At 36.3% G+C, this 15018-nt stretch overlaps 1 protein-coding gene and 1 long non-coding RNA gene across 3 annotated transcripts in view; one reads left to right on the top strand and one right to left on the bottom strand.

Moving 5' to 3' along the window:
* Positions 1–15018, bottom strand: part of LOC135275366 (centrosomal protein of 290 kDa-like) — a 16314-nt gene extending 1296 nt beyond the window's left edge. The window contains exons 1-8 of one of the 2 annotated variants that reach the window (XM_064376916.1): positions 14936–15018; positions 13086–13250; positions 12431–12553; positions 10892–11064; positions 5083–5224; positions 3853–3926; positions 3152–3246; positions 85–164 (exon numbers count right to left, since the gene is read on the bottom strand). In XM_064376916.1, coding sequence (XP_064232986.1) covers positions 85–164; positions 3152–3246; positions 3853–3926; positions 5083–5224; positions 10892–11064; positions 12431–12553; positions 13086–13250; positions 14936–14998 — 915 coding nt within the window. In that variant the 5' untranslated portion in view covers positions 14999–15018. The remainder of the gene's footprint in view (positions 1–84; positions 165–3151; positions 3247–3852; positions 3927–5082; positions 5225–10891; positions 11065–12430; positions 12554–13085; positions 13251–14935) is intronic. The other variant, XM_064376917.1, reaches the window with a different exon arrangement.
* LOC135275368 (uncharacterized) lies at positions 3625–5210 on the top strand. The gene is made up of 2 exons (XR_010342960.1): positions 3625–4422; positions 4672–5210. It is a non-coding gene; the product is annotated as an uncharacterized LOC135275368 (long non-coding RNA).

The following is a 15018-nucleotide window of genomic DNA, read 5'->3' as shown; positions in this document are numbered from 1 at the left end:
AATTTTTAGGATATGTACTTCAAAGATGGTAATGAAAATAGTTTTGAACAGCTGTTTTCACAAAACAATACTAATAAACATTACCTTCAAATGCTGCTTTTCTAGATCTGACATTTTGAGTTGTGTCTCTAGATCTTTTACTTTTTCCTTTAGTTGATCAGCATCTGTCAAAAAAGTTATACAAATTAGACTCCGCTTTTTCTCACTATGAACGAGTTCAAGGTAATGGATTTGTTCTAGAGAACAGAGATTTATGAAACCTAGAAACTGGGAACTACTGGATTTTATGGCTGAAATACTTAAGGATGTAAATACTTGTTGCTACCTCCCTCCATCAAGTATTGCAATTTCATAGCAGACAAAAAGGTATCTGCTAGGTATTAGAAGTGTAAGGTCAGGTTATTTTTTTTACATGGTAGAAATTTTACATGAAAAAAATCCTAAAACCAGGAAAATTTGTTAGGTACTAAAAGTACAACAGAAGAAGCAGACAGTTGGGTAAGGGGCTATAACCATGGCCAAATGCTCCCACTATCCCACACAGCATTGGCTAGTCCATGTAGGTTATTACACATTTATTGCACAATTACTATGTGCAAACATGTCATGCAGGCTGTATAATACAAAGATGAGTAGGACACAGCCCTAATACTTTGGTAGGAAAACAAAAGTCCACAAATATAGCACAAAAGTTCTAATTTATTGGATTCACCCTGCAAGTTAACATATCTCTAACTTTTTTTTTTTTTTTTTTGAGATGGAGTCTTGCTGTGTCACCTAGGCTAGAGTGCAGTGGTGTCATCTTGACTCACTGCAACCACTGCCTCCCTGGTTAAAGTGAGTCTCCTGCCTCGGCCTCCAGAGTACCTGGGATTATAGGCAAGTACCACCATACCTGGCTAATTTTTATATTTTTAGTAGAGATGTGGTTTCACCATGTTGGCCAGGGTGCTCTTGAACTCCTGACCTCAGGTGATCTGCCTGCTTCAGCCTCCCAAACTACTGGGTTTAGAGTGTGTACCACTGTGCTGGACCTGGGACAAGTATCTTAAATGTTTTACTACTTACATAGACAGTGATTTAGAATTTCCAAAAACAGTTCTGGTTTGATTTGTAAGCCTTAATGTTTGAAAAATGATAGGTAATCTGTCTACTTCACATCAGAGAAAAGGAATTTGAAGGCTCAGAAATTCCCTTAAGAAACTGAGGTTTAGAAAGAGTACAGAACTATCTATGGCCATATGATCCTTAATGCACATGCACCTGATCTCTGATCTCAGAAGCTAAGCACTGTTGGGTCTGGTTAGTACTTGGATTGGAGGAAAATCATAAAATTTTCCTAACGTCGACAGCTTTAATATTATGTTTAGTCTATATATACCAAGCTGGCTGCTATGAGACATATGTTGAGAGTATTTAGTATGTACTTTTAGCTACCAAGATGCAGTACAGCATAGTGCTTAAGGGCTAGGAAACCAAGGAGCTATGGAGTTTTGTAGATTTAGATTTTAATCATGCCTCTGCTACTTCCTAGCTGACCTTGGGGAGAGGTTACTTAACCACTTCAAATCTATTTATCACATAAAATGGAGACAGTAATACCTATCATATACGTCTGTAAATATAGAATGCTTGTAACGCACCTAACATAGTATCTAGTACAACTCACACATGATGGCTTTATTACAAATTACTAATAGGACTACATAGCACATTGAAAAAACTACAAGAAATAGTCAAAAGATTGTTCAGATATAAATTGGTATACTCCTTTGGAGAGAACCTGGAATTTCTATCATACTATCAAACAATGGCATGATTAGGTCAAGAGATTAATCATATTTTATAAAAGCAAAAACTTGGAGGCAAACTAAATATCCATCAAAACATAAATGGTTTAATGTGTTATACATGCAGTAGTAATCCACTACAGAATGATTAAATGGGTAAGACAGACTTATGAGCAGATATCAAAAGATGTCCATGATAAACTTAAATATGTATAGTATGAGTTCAATTTTATGTGACTCGCCAAGAAAATATATATACATATATAGAAACAAAGTCTATTCTTTATCCACAGTTTTGGTCTATAAAGTTAGCCCAATTAGTGAATATCAAACCACTGTTGCTAGGGGAAATATGTACAGAGATGAATATATATAAATATACATACATATCTCCCGTAGATGATCATCTTAAATCCTAAAGACAACTCATCCTGGTAAATTCTATTTATTTTACATAAGAAAACAAGGTTCAGATGTGTTACATGACTCTTCTAAGGCTAAAACACTAACAAGCCTCAGAATTGGGATTCAAATCCCTTCCAACAGGCCCCAGAGCCACGGCTTCTTGCATGATATTGTGCTGCCCTCTACTGTCTCCATCCTCTGCTCATTTCTGTATGAAAACTGAAGTGAGAATACTAAACATTGCCTTGTTGGACCTCTGCTGGGAACATGTAGGTTGGATTATTCAAATTTTCCAAGGCTCTCTAGGTACTGCAAAAGTGCTGTGAGTGTTGATTTGGGGATTACATACACACTTTAGTGAGTTGGTGATTTAGAAAACACATAATCCACAAATAATGAGGATCTATTGTACATTGTGGGCACATATGAACATATATATACATGCATGCATATGTGTGATATATATATGTATATAAAATGTGTGTGATATGTAGGCATGGGGAATGATTAGTAATCACTTTTGAATGGGAATGGAAGGGGTAGAATGATACTTATTTTTTACTTTGTAAAAGGAAAAAAATATAGGCAGTGTTTACTTATTTGCAGTTTTTAAAAATGTTCAGAGGACTTGAAAGAGCCTATACTTAGGAACTGGAAACAACATATTTGGTATTCAATGCTTAGCACTGTATTGTGATTAAATCTGTAACACCCAGATGGAGAACAAAGAGAAAAACACTTGGGCACTTGCTACTCTGTAGTATAAACAACACAAAGAGATAAATGGGAATATTTTTATATTAATAGCATGGAGATACAAAAGATCTAAAACTTCTTTTCAGTAATTTCATTTTACAGGGAGACAATGAACAGAAACTGGAGCGGAAAAAAAAAAAAAAGGCAAACCTGAATTCAAAAACTTGGGGGTAGTTAACATGTTTTTTAAAATACATTACCAGGGATGGTGCTTTCAGGTTCACTTTGATCCTTGTTAACTTCTATTTGATGGATTAATTCTGCTTTCTCTTTCTCCAGCTGACTATTAGCTAATCTAGAACACAATAATAATGTGTTAAAAACAAAAAACAGATATTGCTTCATAAAATACATGGGCATTTCTTATGAACTAGTGATGTACAGTAATCAGAACATACTAGTCTTTATCAAAGTAAACATTTACTCTCCATGCTACAATGCCACCACTCTCAAACAAAAAACCTGGAATACAAAAGCCTCCACATTTTTCTTAACATCTGACCTGATGTCATTTTCAAGAGTAGTTTTGTTATAAGAGGAGGCTAATGAAAGTAGGCTACAGAGACCCCTGGAAGTAAAAAATTACTTGTTCTCTTTCATTAGTATTTTCCTCTGGGAAGCTAAGGTTTTATTCATTCTATGCTGTTAGAAAAGTTTAAACTAAATTACAAACTGGAAACTTACATTAAGGTTGGGTTTATCCTTTTTTCTAGTGTGTATTATAAAAAAGATAGAGTGATTAGCATTAGAAGGAAGAAATAAGTACCTTATAATAAGCCTATTAGGTAGTCAAGTTGAAAAATGCTTTTCTCTAGTTGTAGTAATTCTGGGTATATGAAAACTAATAATTTTTATTTTTTAAAAAGAAAAACACAAAGTAGTCATATAAACACTGATGTACCTAAGAACTTGCAGCTCCCGTTTAAGGCCTTGTTCTGTCTCAGCACCTTCAGGAACATGTTTAAGAATCTTAATCTATGGGGACAATGAAAAGTTAGAAGATAAAGTTTGCCATGGAAATATGGGGTTTTATAAAAATACACATTTTTAATAAAGCATATTAAAATCTGATTTTTAAAAGCACACATAGGCACTTTTCTATATTCTATTCACCATTCATTGAACAAGTATTGAGTAACTACTGCGTAACCAGCATTATCCTAGGCACAGAGGCTACAGCAGTGAACAAAATAGGCAATGTTCCATCTTGCATGGTCTTCATTTAGTGAGGAAAGACAAAGAATGTGTATGTAATGTGATATGATGTAATAACAGTGCCAGATGGTAGGAAGAGCTATCAAGAAAATATAATCCAGGGTAAGAGGATAAAGAGTGATGGAAAGTAGCATAGGGCTAGGGTTAGGGTTAGGGAAGGTCTCTCTGAGGAGCCTCTATTTCAGCAGACACATGAAGTCTGGGAGTAAGCGATGAGAATATTTGGGTGAACAGTATTCTAAACAAGGAAGCAAGTGTAAGGACTTGAAGCTTAAATGAGTTTGTATTGTTTAAAGTACTGAAAGAAGGTTAATGTGATTAAAACAATGTGAATGAAATGAAGGGAGAAGTGGTAGAAGATAAGATTGGGAAGAAAACTGGGTGCCAGACCTCATATGTTGTTTTAGGATAGGAAAAGAACTTCTAAGTTTTATTTTAGGGTGATGGAGAACCACTAGAAGATTCTGAGAACAGGACTACTGTGATGTGCTTTATGTTTTAAAAGGGTTATCTGGCAACTTTGTAGAGACAGACCAGAAATAGGAAGAGGGTGAAACAATGAAAGTGGAAGCTGAGACACCAGCTTGGAAATTACTGCAGTTGTTCAGGTATAAAACAGTAACTTGAACAAGATTGGTAAGTGATGTCTCAAGATGCCCAGAAGGAGTTAGATTTGGGATAAAGTTTGGAAATATAGCTGACATAATTAATGAATGAAAAAAAGATGTGGAGAAAAAAAAGAAAGAAGTCATTGACGATCCAACATTTCTGGCTTAAGCAAATGGGTGAATGGGGTGCCCTACAGTTGGATGGGTCTTCTTAATCGAGTCCATTTTTATCTTTATAAGACAATGCAAGGAACAGCTTGTGATATTATGCATTATTTTATCATGTAAAGAAAAATTATATTACTTACCTGTTGTTCAAGGTCTTCAGTGTATTTCTTAACCTTTTGTTCTCTCTCTGTTGCTTCTCTTACAAGCTGTTTAAGGTCAGTAATGCTTTGATTTTTTTTGGCAATATCAGTTTCCAATTCTTTCAACTTGGTTTCATACATTCTAAAAGTATGAAGAAAAAAAGTATATGTTGAGAAACATTAAGTTTACCCTGCCCCTATGGCTCCTTGTGGAGAATACCTTTTAGTTTATAATTAGTGGTAGGCAGGTAATAGCTGCCTACTTGGTATATTTGTGAATTATAAGTTAATATAGCCCACCTGTTTATTACTAAGAATCACCTGTAAAGAGAATAAATAAGTAGATGAGAATCTGCTCAGGGCCTTCAGCCTGGAATGCTGTCAGGCCCTGAGGCTCTCAGCTCTGTAGGCTGTTGGTCCTCCAGATAGATCCACTTTGCCGTTCTGTCTGGGTGTCTGCCTCTCAATACCTTCAGCACTGCCTGGGTGTGGGGTCTCTCAACCAAGCTGGTATTCGGTAAGTGGTGCCCAAGTGTGGGGACTCGAACCCGGGACAAAGGGTTGCTTGAACAACGGAGAAAGAGGCTAAGCTGAAGGTATCCCGAGAATATTTGAAAAGAATCCCCCACAGGAGTTAGGGGGAGCCTGGAAGTAGCCTGAATACTACTGGGAAAAAAATCCCCGGAGTAAGTTGGGGAGCTCAGAAGGAGCCTGGGGTGAGTTAGGGAGACTCGCAGGTGAGTTAGGGAGAATCTGGAAGTAGACCAAAAACTTTTGAAAAAGATTCCCCAGGGTTAGTTGGGGAGCTCAGAATTAGCCCGAGAACTTTTGAAAAAACGTCTCTCAGGGTGAGCTGGGGGAGCTCGGTCATATTGGGGTAACAAGGGACAAAGATCAAGCAAATGCGAGGCTTATCTGGTGTGGTCTGTTTGGGCTTTGGTGTGTTTTGCCTTGGAGCTGTTTCAGACAGACAATGAGAAAAAGGATTCAAGAGAGGGGAAGGAGTGTGATGAAGTATGTGAAGAATCTATAGAGCAAAAAGATGAAGAGTCAATATGAGGAAAGGGTGTGCCCATCAGCACCCACACCCCCCGCTCCGGTATCCTGTCAAGGGATGGCCAGATCCTCCTAATATTTCTACCTCTGCTTCTGTTGGCGTTTGTACTCCTAGAATTACGGTAACTGGTTCCTTCAAGGAGTTCAACAAGTGAGAAAAGAGGGCTATTTGGAGCCACAGCAGTTTCCAGTTGTTGTACATCCTCAAGATCAGCAGGGGCGAGTACGGGTTCCTTTTGAACCCCTTCCCTTCAAATTACTGAAGGAGTTTAAACAGGCCATCAGCCAGTATGGGCCTGAGTCTCCGTTTGTGCTAGAATTATTGAAGAACGTGACTACTTCTTACCAGCTGATTACAATAGACTGGGATACTTTAAAGTTAACCCAAACTTGTTTGTTGCCTTCTCAGTTTCTGCAGTCAAGTCTGTTAGTTGCTACAGTTCTATCTGATGCTCAACATTTCCACACACTGACACACTTAAATGCAGTAGAGCTGCGGAAAACAAAATGACTTAACTTGGAAAGAAGCTAAAAAGATTGTTCAGAATTGTCCGACTTCTCAGCTGGTCAATTATCCTCCCAACTCAGGGGATGTAAACCCCCGGAGGTTAGAATCAAATACTTTGTGGCGAGATGAAAGAGGTAATGTAATAACCTGTGGGAGAGGATTTGCTTGCATTTCTTCAGGTACAAATCAACAACCAGCGTGGGTCCCATCCAGATATTTAAAGCTGTACTATGAGCCAGATACCAAAAAAGAGGCTTGCAGAGGACCCCTCAGTCACAGAGATGGCAAGATTAACATCGAGGTGGACTACTGTTCCCACAAGGAGGACACACCAAACATCGCCACCAACTTGGGGTCAAATTAAAAAGCTTTCACAAATAGTGGAGGAAAACCTGAAGAAAGCAGGACAGCCTGATATGGTAATTATGATGACTGTTATCACGATTAAAGTGTGTATTTCTGGAGTTGGGATAGAAGTAAAAGAGAGTTTCACACATTGGGCATATATTCTTTCCTTCCTTTAATGATCTCTGGCCTTAGTATTTTCTGTAATAATGTAGGAAATAAAGTAACAATGTTTTGGCCATCAAAACCTGAATACAAATAAAGAATGGTCCCCTAAGTTAAGAACATTAATCTGGGAAGTTTGTCTTGTGATAGAGGCTGAGGTGCTGCACAGCAAGTCCTATGGAATTACTGATTATTGGTCCCCAAAGGGGATACTTAGCATTGATTGCACTGGTCAGTCCTCTTATAGTAACATGGAATTCAGATGGCAGATAAAGAACTACAATTACTTAGAATTTATACATACTGAGATCAACAACTCTATTGTCTGGGGAGAAGGGGGATTAGTAGGACCACGACCAAAAATAGTATGGCCAATGTTAAGAGCTGAATAAAAAGAAACTGAAAAATACCTATGGCCCTAAATCCAATAAAAGTCTGGGAAGGAAAATATAATAGAGAATCAGGCCCTAATTCTTACTCATTAGAAGTTTATAAGAAATAAAAGCTCTTTAGATTCAGAGCTGTGTTAAACCCCCCATATCTTGTGGTGGTGGGAGAGTTGCAGATAGACTTCATTAACTCTAAAAGTATGAGACTGAACCTAATCAGGAGAGAATAAAACAGCTTCTGGAAAGGCCTTTAGACAGCAAGCAGGGAGGAGGGACCCAGAAGACCCTCGACACCCCTTTTCAGCAGGAAGCAGTTACAGAAGAATGACCTCGGTGTCACTGATTTAAAAGTCAGTTAAAATTACTGTACTAAAAATAAGAATGTCTTACTCTTTTTTTTCTAGTCAAAGTTTGTTATATATTTAGTATGAAAAGGTGGTGGCAAGAGATAAGGTATCCTTAATTAACAGATGGCCTAATCAAAATAAAGGATTTAGGTATTGTCCAAGATTATAAACAAGGATGGAGCCTGATTTGACCAGTTTAAAATTAATACCGTTTTTCAATCACAAAATAAGAAAATGCAAAGTAAAATTCATTAGAATATAAAATTCTATATTACTAGATATTCTTAGAAATATAAAGATGGCAAATCAAACGCTTTTCTCACAGACACGCACAGGTATCTAGGTAGAAAAACTCTAGATACAATTGTGCAAAAGCATGGGTGAGAGAAATAGTGTATGATGGGAGAGGGATAAAGCTTGTAAAAATCTGAATAGATTTGCAATTATTAAAGAGACAATAGTTCAAAAAATACTCCAGAAAAAAGTTTTGTAATTGAGCCAAACAGTTTTACAGGTTCATCATACCTAAAGAAAAATGTTTACAATATTCAAACTTTTCCAGAAAATGAACAGAAAGAATGCCTTCTAAGTTAAAATGGCCAGTATAGCTTTGGCAACAAAATCTGCTAGGATAATACAAGAAAGGAAAATTATGATTGTCTAAATACATTCAAACAGCTTTTGTTAGATCTTAGAAACTTGGAATGTTTTTAACCTGACAGATACTATCACAGATCTACCACAAGTAAATGGTGAAATATCAGAAGCTTACTCCTTCACTTCATCTAATTATCTGTTCAAAAGTCACCCAAGTAGAGAGGCCTTCTCTGGTCACCCTATCTAAAACAGCCCCCACATCACCCTGGTTTGTCCCAGCAGTCATCAAAAGGCCTGACACAGAATATGTATTAATAAGTTTGTGGAATAAATAATAAAGCAACTCTAAGGATATCAGCATGAGCAAGACCTGTGTCATGGGTCCCAAAAAGATCTCTCTAAACTGCTTTCTTGAGAAGGGTGTATAATCCTCCCAGATGTAAACTTTAGTAAATTTATTTATTTATTTATTTTTTTAATGGATTTAGGGAACCTGGAAGTCAAGGATCAAAACGAGCCTTCTCTCTGTCAAGAGAGTTCTCCTTAGACTTATGTCTTCTGGAAATGGTTTACTGAGGCTTATGCTCAGTGACCTGTACAGTTCTCAGACTAAAAGCACATATACGATCTAAAATGCAAAGTCATCTTCAATTATGGTGAAATATCACCCTCTACTAACCATTTATAAACCTTATAAACTCTTTTTGCACTAACAATTTCTTCTGTAGCCCCATAGAATCCTCTTAGAAAAAACTTGAGCCCACAGAAAGAATATAATTTACTTAAGATCATAGTAAGAATTAAATCTTTCTAAACCAGTGAAGCTACCTGGTTCTTTGAGAAAACCTAGGCAAGGTGGGCTTTTTAGAAATAATATCCAACATAAAGAAGAGTCTGGCAGTAGGAGGTACTAAATAAATACCTTTTGCATAAATAGATTTCAGAGTAACTCAAAATTTGTTCTAAGTCCATACATGATTATAGAAGAAAACTAAGGAACGACCAAGAAATCAGCATTTAGGGCTGCTGGCTGAGAGCCACTGCTAGGGTCCGAGAAGACAGTAGAAGAGACCCCGTCCCCCACTCCAAACTATCATACTTGTTATATCATCTAACGCTGACACTGGCCTTCTGACGAAATAATTTTTCCCAGTGTGTAGATGGGAAAAGTGAGAGCTGATGTGGAGAAGCGTGGATTCTGACTACTCTAGCTTTAGTATTAGGACAGGAACCAAGGACTCCTCCAGGACTTCATGGCCATCTGGGCTGTCCTTTAATGTGCCTACTTAATCTTTCTTTTTTCTCCTCAGGGTTAGTTGACAGAGCAAGTGCAGTGGAGCAGGCCCTCGGTGGGACTTGCTATAGCCTCACAGTGCTAAGACTCCCATCCTAGTTGCAGTGAGGTTGGTCGCTATCTTGCCTTCCATCAGGACTATTCCAAATAGCAGATGGGGAAGATAAAGCCTCAAAGACATCAAAGAGGATATTGGAGGTGCATGGACATAAGGAACTCTATCAGAATGTTGAGATAAAGATGAGTATGCCTTTTGAAATGGGGGTGGCAGATGTGCTAGATGGTAAAGGATACTACTTCATACAGGATGACTTGAATGGGAAAAAACACGGGCAGGATCCCACTGGTGAATGACTTCCAGACTCCTTGAAGCAGCTGCTTAAAATTGGAAATGAGAAGAACCTTTTACCTCCTCATCACAGTCATGAAGAACCACACATGATGATAGTGGCAACAGACACATGAATGTTTACTCAAACTCCCACCACCTCTTTCACAGCCACAAAAATTAGTTTCACAGGTGGGAATCCCATGTATTCAGGGTGGGAGAAAATCAAGTACCAGAAAGCAGAAACTAGAAAGGCATCAAAGCTGCTGCTGAATTCATCTTTTGGGGCTATCTGAAGAGAAGGTTGCCCAGGATACAACTGCAAAAGCACTGCAGCACAGCCTAGATCCAGTATGCCACACATTATGACAAGACAGCTCAATTATTCCTGGCTCATACTTAGGAAAGCAAATTATACAATCAAGAAGCTGCAGCTGCAGTTTTGGAGAAAAATAGCACCCAGGAGAAGCTAAGCAGCCTCAGCCCAGGCTCATGGCTGATAACAGCTTCATGATGCACACACAGCTCCAACACCTTCACCCAGCCCCAGCTCTACTCTGTTCCATGCCCTGCCACCCAAACAAGGTTAAATAAGTTAAACATTTTAAGGAAGAAAAAGACTCTGCCAATACTACCACAGAAAAAGTATTATGTTAAAACAACAACCAAACTATTCATCAGGAAGAAACCAGGTTATTCAGAATAGTGTTGTCTTTCAAAACAATAATGCCAAAATTCGAAATGATTAAACTTTGTACGAGTTTAAAACTTTGTTCCTACCTTGTAACAACAATGGATTTCCAGCTCTTACTGTCAGCACCTTCAAGCTGTGGACCTCTGCTTTCTGCAAACTGCAGTCTCTTACCAATCTCTTCTAATTGAACTGTCATCTTCTCATTTAATATCTCTAAATTATTCTTTGCTATCCGTAATTTCTCTGCAGCATCAGTTTCCTATCATTACATGCTAATTAGTATATTATGAGAAAACATACTATTGTTCTCACAGATTCAGTGTATTCAAAATTATCATCACAAATTGAAAAATAAAAAATAACCTGGGGATCTAAATGCTGATTAAAATTTCAATAAATTCAACATTTCCCCTCCTCTAAAGAAGCAATCTGGCCAATAACTAGAACAACAGATCATGAAAATGAGGTCAGAGAAATATATTTAGTTACTAGTGATTACTTTAAATTTGACATTTTGTTCCTCTGTAATATTTTTAGAAAAAATGGGATAGTTTATACCTTTACACATGTAAATGATTCTTTGTTTTGACTTCCTAATGCTTAAGAGACCTAGCTATAAGCATAAAGTATGTGTTAAGTAACATAGATTATTATTATTTGAGATGGAGTCTCACTTTGTCGCCCAGGCTGGAGTGCAGTCGTGTGATCTCGGCTCACTGCAACCTCTCCCTCCTGGGTTAAAGCGATTCTTCTGCCTCAGCCTCCTGAGTAGCTGGGATTACAGGCATGTGCCACCACGCCTGGCTAATTTTTGTGTTTTTAGTAGAGACAGGGTTTCACCACGTTGGTTAGGCTGGTGTTGAACTCCTGACCTCGTGATCCACCTGCCTCAGCCTCCCAAAGTGTAGATTATTTCTATTATTAAACCACATTCCAAGCACAGTATCATTGGACCTCATAATATATTCAGATAATATTCTAACTAGTTTTAAAATATTAATTTTAACTTATTCACTAGATCTTCCATATAAGTAACAGATATTTGGAGTTAAGGAATATATTTTGGAGTTAAGGAAAATACTAATTTTTACTTATTCACTAGATCTTCCATATAAATAACAATATTTGGAGTTAAGGAATATATTTTGCTGAATAAGCAAAATAAACCTTACCGTTTAACAGGACAGTTTCATATACTCCTTACTATCTATTGGCCTAAGTCACATGCACAAACATTAACTGAAATTCCACACAGCTCTGTGAGATAGATATACTTATTATTCCTAATTTTACAGATGGAAATTTTACAGAGGAAACTGAGGAACAGAGAGGGGATCAGAACAGAGAGGCCAATCAGTTGGCCCTAGCTCCCATGGCTAACAAATAATAGAGCTAGAAATTAAATCTAGGCTAATGTCTACATTATAGTGCCTCTAAACTTACTAACTTTTAGTATCAATGTTTTTCATGGTTGAATGTGATGACAGCATGTATAAAAACACAATTCCTCAATCTCTTAATATCTACCTTGAATAGACACTCTCATCAAGGATATACTTTCAGTTTTCCAAGACATATTAAGTGAAATAAAAATCGATAATGATAATCATTCATAAAAGTCATACTTTTTTAAGTTCTTTACGAAGCCTTTCATTTTCAGCAATAACTTTTTCTGTGCCTTTGGTCTTGGATTCATAGTGCATGCTCAACTGATGCCCAAAATGAGCTTTAAGTTTTTCTAATTCAGTCTAGTAAAAAAACAAAAACACAAAAACTATACATTATCAAAATAATAATATTATAAAGATAATATTATAAACTCGTAAATCTTAATTCAAAGTCGTTTTGGAGACTATATTTTATAAGATTAGAATTAAAGTCTTCACTTGAATATTAGAAGTTCCCAACATTGGCTGCACATTAGATATAAACTGATGACTTAAAATAATAACAATAAACATACCTGTGTTAGGACTCACCCTAAAATAATTAAATCAATTCAGGGATGGGAGCTTGGGCATCTGTATTTCTAAAAATAGACACAGGTAGTTAATCTGTGCTGTCAGAGAGAAAAGTATTGGTCTTGAAGTAACAAGGAAGATCAGGTTGACCTACTCTATAAACCTTAGCCATGCCTCTCAAAAGTTTTTTTATATGTATAAAATATGTACTGTATTCATTAATGCCATTTTATATAGTAATAAGCATATTTGAAATTTTCCTAAATAGTAACAAAACAGTAAAATATTCCCCTAAAAATGATCACACAAAAATAATTACCTTCAATTTTTCATTTTCCTGCTTAATATTAGCCATTTTTTCACTAGTTAATATTCCTGATGCTTTTTTCAACTGTTCATTTTCTCTCTGGACTTTTTCAACTACTTTTTTCATTAAACCAATGGTTTTTTCCAGTTCGGGGATTGTCTTTCCACTTCTACCAGACTACAAAAGAATATGTTAAATCTTTAATCAAATGTTTTAGAGCGTATAATACAAAGTACCAACAATACGACAGGTACATTATACTCAGTATTAATACATCCTAATATTTGAAGTCAAATCGTGTTAATTCAATTCGTCCTTGAAACAATTCTATAAGATATAAATTATAATTTCCATTTTAAATAAAGGAAACCAAGACTAAGGAAATTTGACATTCCTAAAATCATGCATCTAATAAGTAACAGCTTAAATCGTCTCTAGCTTTGATGTCTGATCAAAATAAATAAATCTAAATAATCTATTTAGCTAATGTTCTCTCCAGTATATCGGTGTTTTCATTACACGAAATAAAACCATACAAGATAAATTGTGTCTTTAAAGAGCTCATGAATAATTAAATTTTAATTGCAACATAATAGAGGCAATTTTCTCTAAGAATTGCTATTGCTTAGAAATTCAGTTTCTGTCCAATATAAATAGAAGAGATATCTGAAATAAAAAACCTTGCATAAATGTATCAACAGAGATGAATCACTACTTAATAAGTTTAACTGCTTATTTAAACTAAAAATAATTTTTAACAGTTAAATGGTTTGCTTAATTTTTTTGCAGTTTAGTAATCATCCATAAATAAGAATAATCCTGTAACATAAACGTTTACATCATTTTAGTATATATTTTCATAATTAACTTATATGGCAAAGGTCAAATTAACACATATTTCCATTGATGAATCAAATGTTGCTGTCAGCAAGATATTTGTTCTGAATATTTTTTCTTTTTTTTTTTTTTTTAAATGGGGTCTCGCTCTGTCACCCAGGTTGGAGTACAGTTGCACGACCATGGCTCACTGTAACTTCCACCTGCCAGGTTCAAGCAGTTCTCCTGTCTCAGCCTCCTGAGTAGCTGGTATAGGCATGAGCCACCATGCCCAGTTAATTTTCATATTTTTAGTAGAGACGGAGTTTCACCATGTTGGCCGGGCTGGTCTCAAATTCCTGACTTCCAGGAATCTACCCGCCTCAGCCTCCCAAAATGCTGGGATTACAGCGTCAGCCATGGAACATGGTTTGTTCTGAATATTTTTCTAATAACACATAATATTTTCACTGAATCCATCATATACTTAATATTACTATCAGAATGACTGCATTATGATTGCTTCCATTTATGACACTCAGCAACATGAAATCAACAGGAGTTTAAGTCTTTGGCCTTGAGCTCATAAACAACATTTATTCATTATATAAGGTGAATAAAAAATAACATAGGGAGAAAAGTACAAGAATACAAAAGTCGGGGAGGAACGATGTATTTATAAAACATTATACTAAGAAGGCTTGAAGATATCATAACAAATGGTTACAAAATGTCAGCACTGGCTCAAGGATCAGTTACCAGTTACCTCAATGAACAAAAAGATTCCTGGAAGTTAAACGTTTTCAAGCTGTGGAGGCATATTCAATAAAAATAGAGATGAAAGTACACAAGGTATAACAGATGAAAAATACATGACTTGAGACACACAGGAATACTTAGTGTTTGATATTACAGATGCAGAATAAAAACTGAAGCTACAGGACACTAATAAAAGCATATCACTACTATTATGATATATATAAACTTTTCATTTCTGGCTTATCACTGCTGAAACCAAAACAAATGTATGGTAAATTCTCACATACCCCTCTAACATAGCCAAGTTTCCGCTCAACTTCTGCTTTTTCTTTCTTAAGAAATTCACACATTTCCTTCAAATCACTGACTT

Source organism: Aotus nancymaae, unplaced genomic scaffold (assembly GCF_030222135.1).
Source record: "Aotus nancymaae isolate 86718 unplaced genomic scaffold, 86718_ANA_hifiasm-v0.15.2.pri h1tg000016l, whole genome shotgun sequence".
Taxonomy (NCBI): domain Eukaryota; kingdom Metazoa; phylum Chordata; class Mammalia; order Primates; family Aotidae; genus Aotus; species Aotus nancymaae.
Note: the sequence above shows the minus strand (reverse complement) of the source record. Positions and strands in the feature narration are given on the sequence as shown.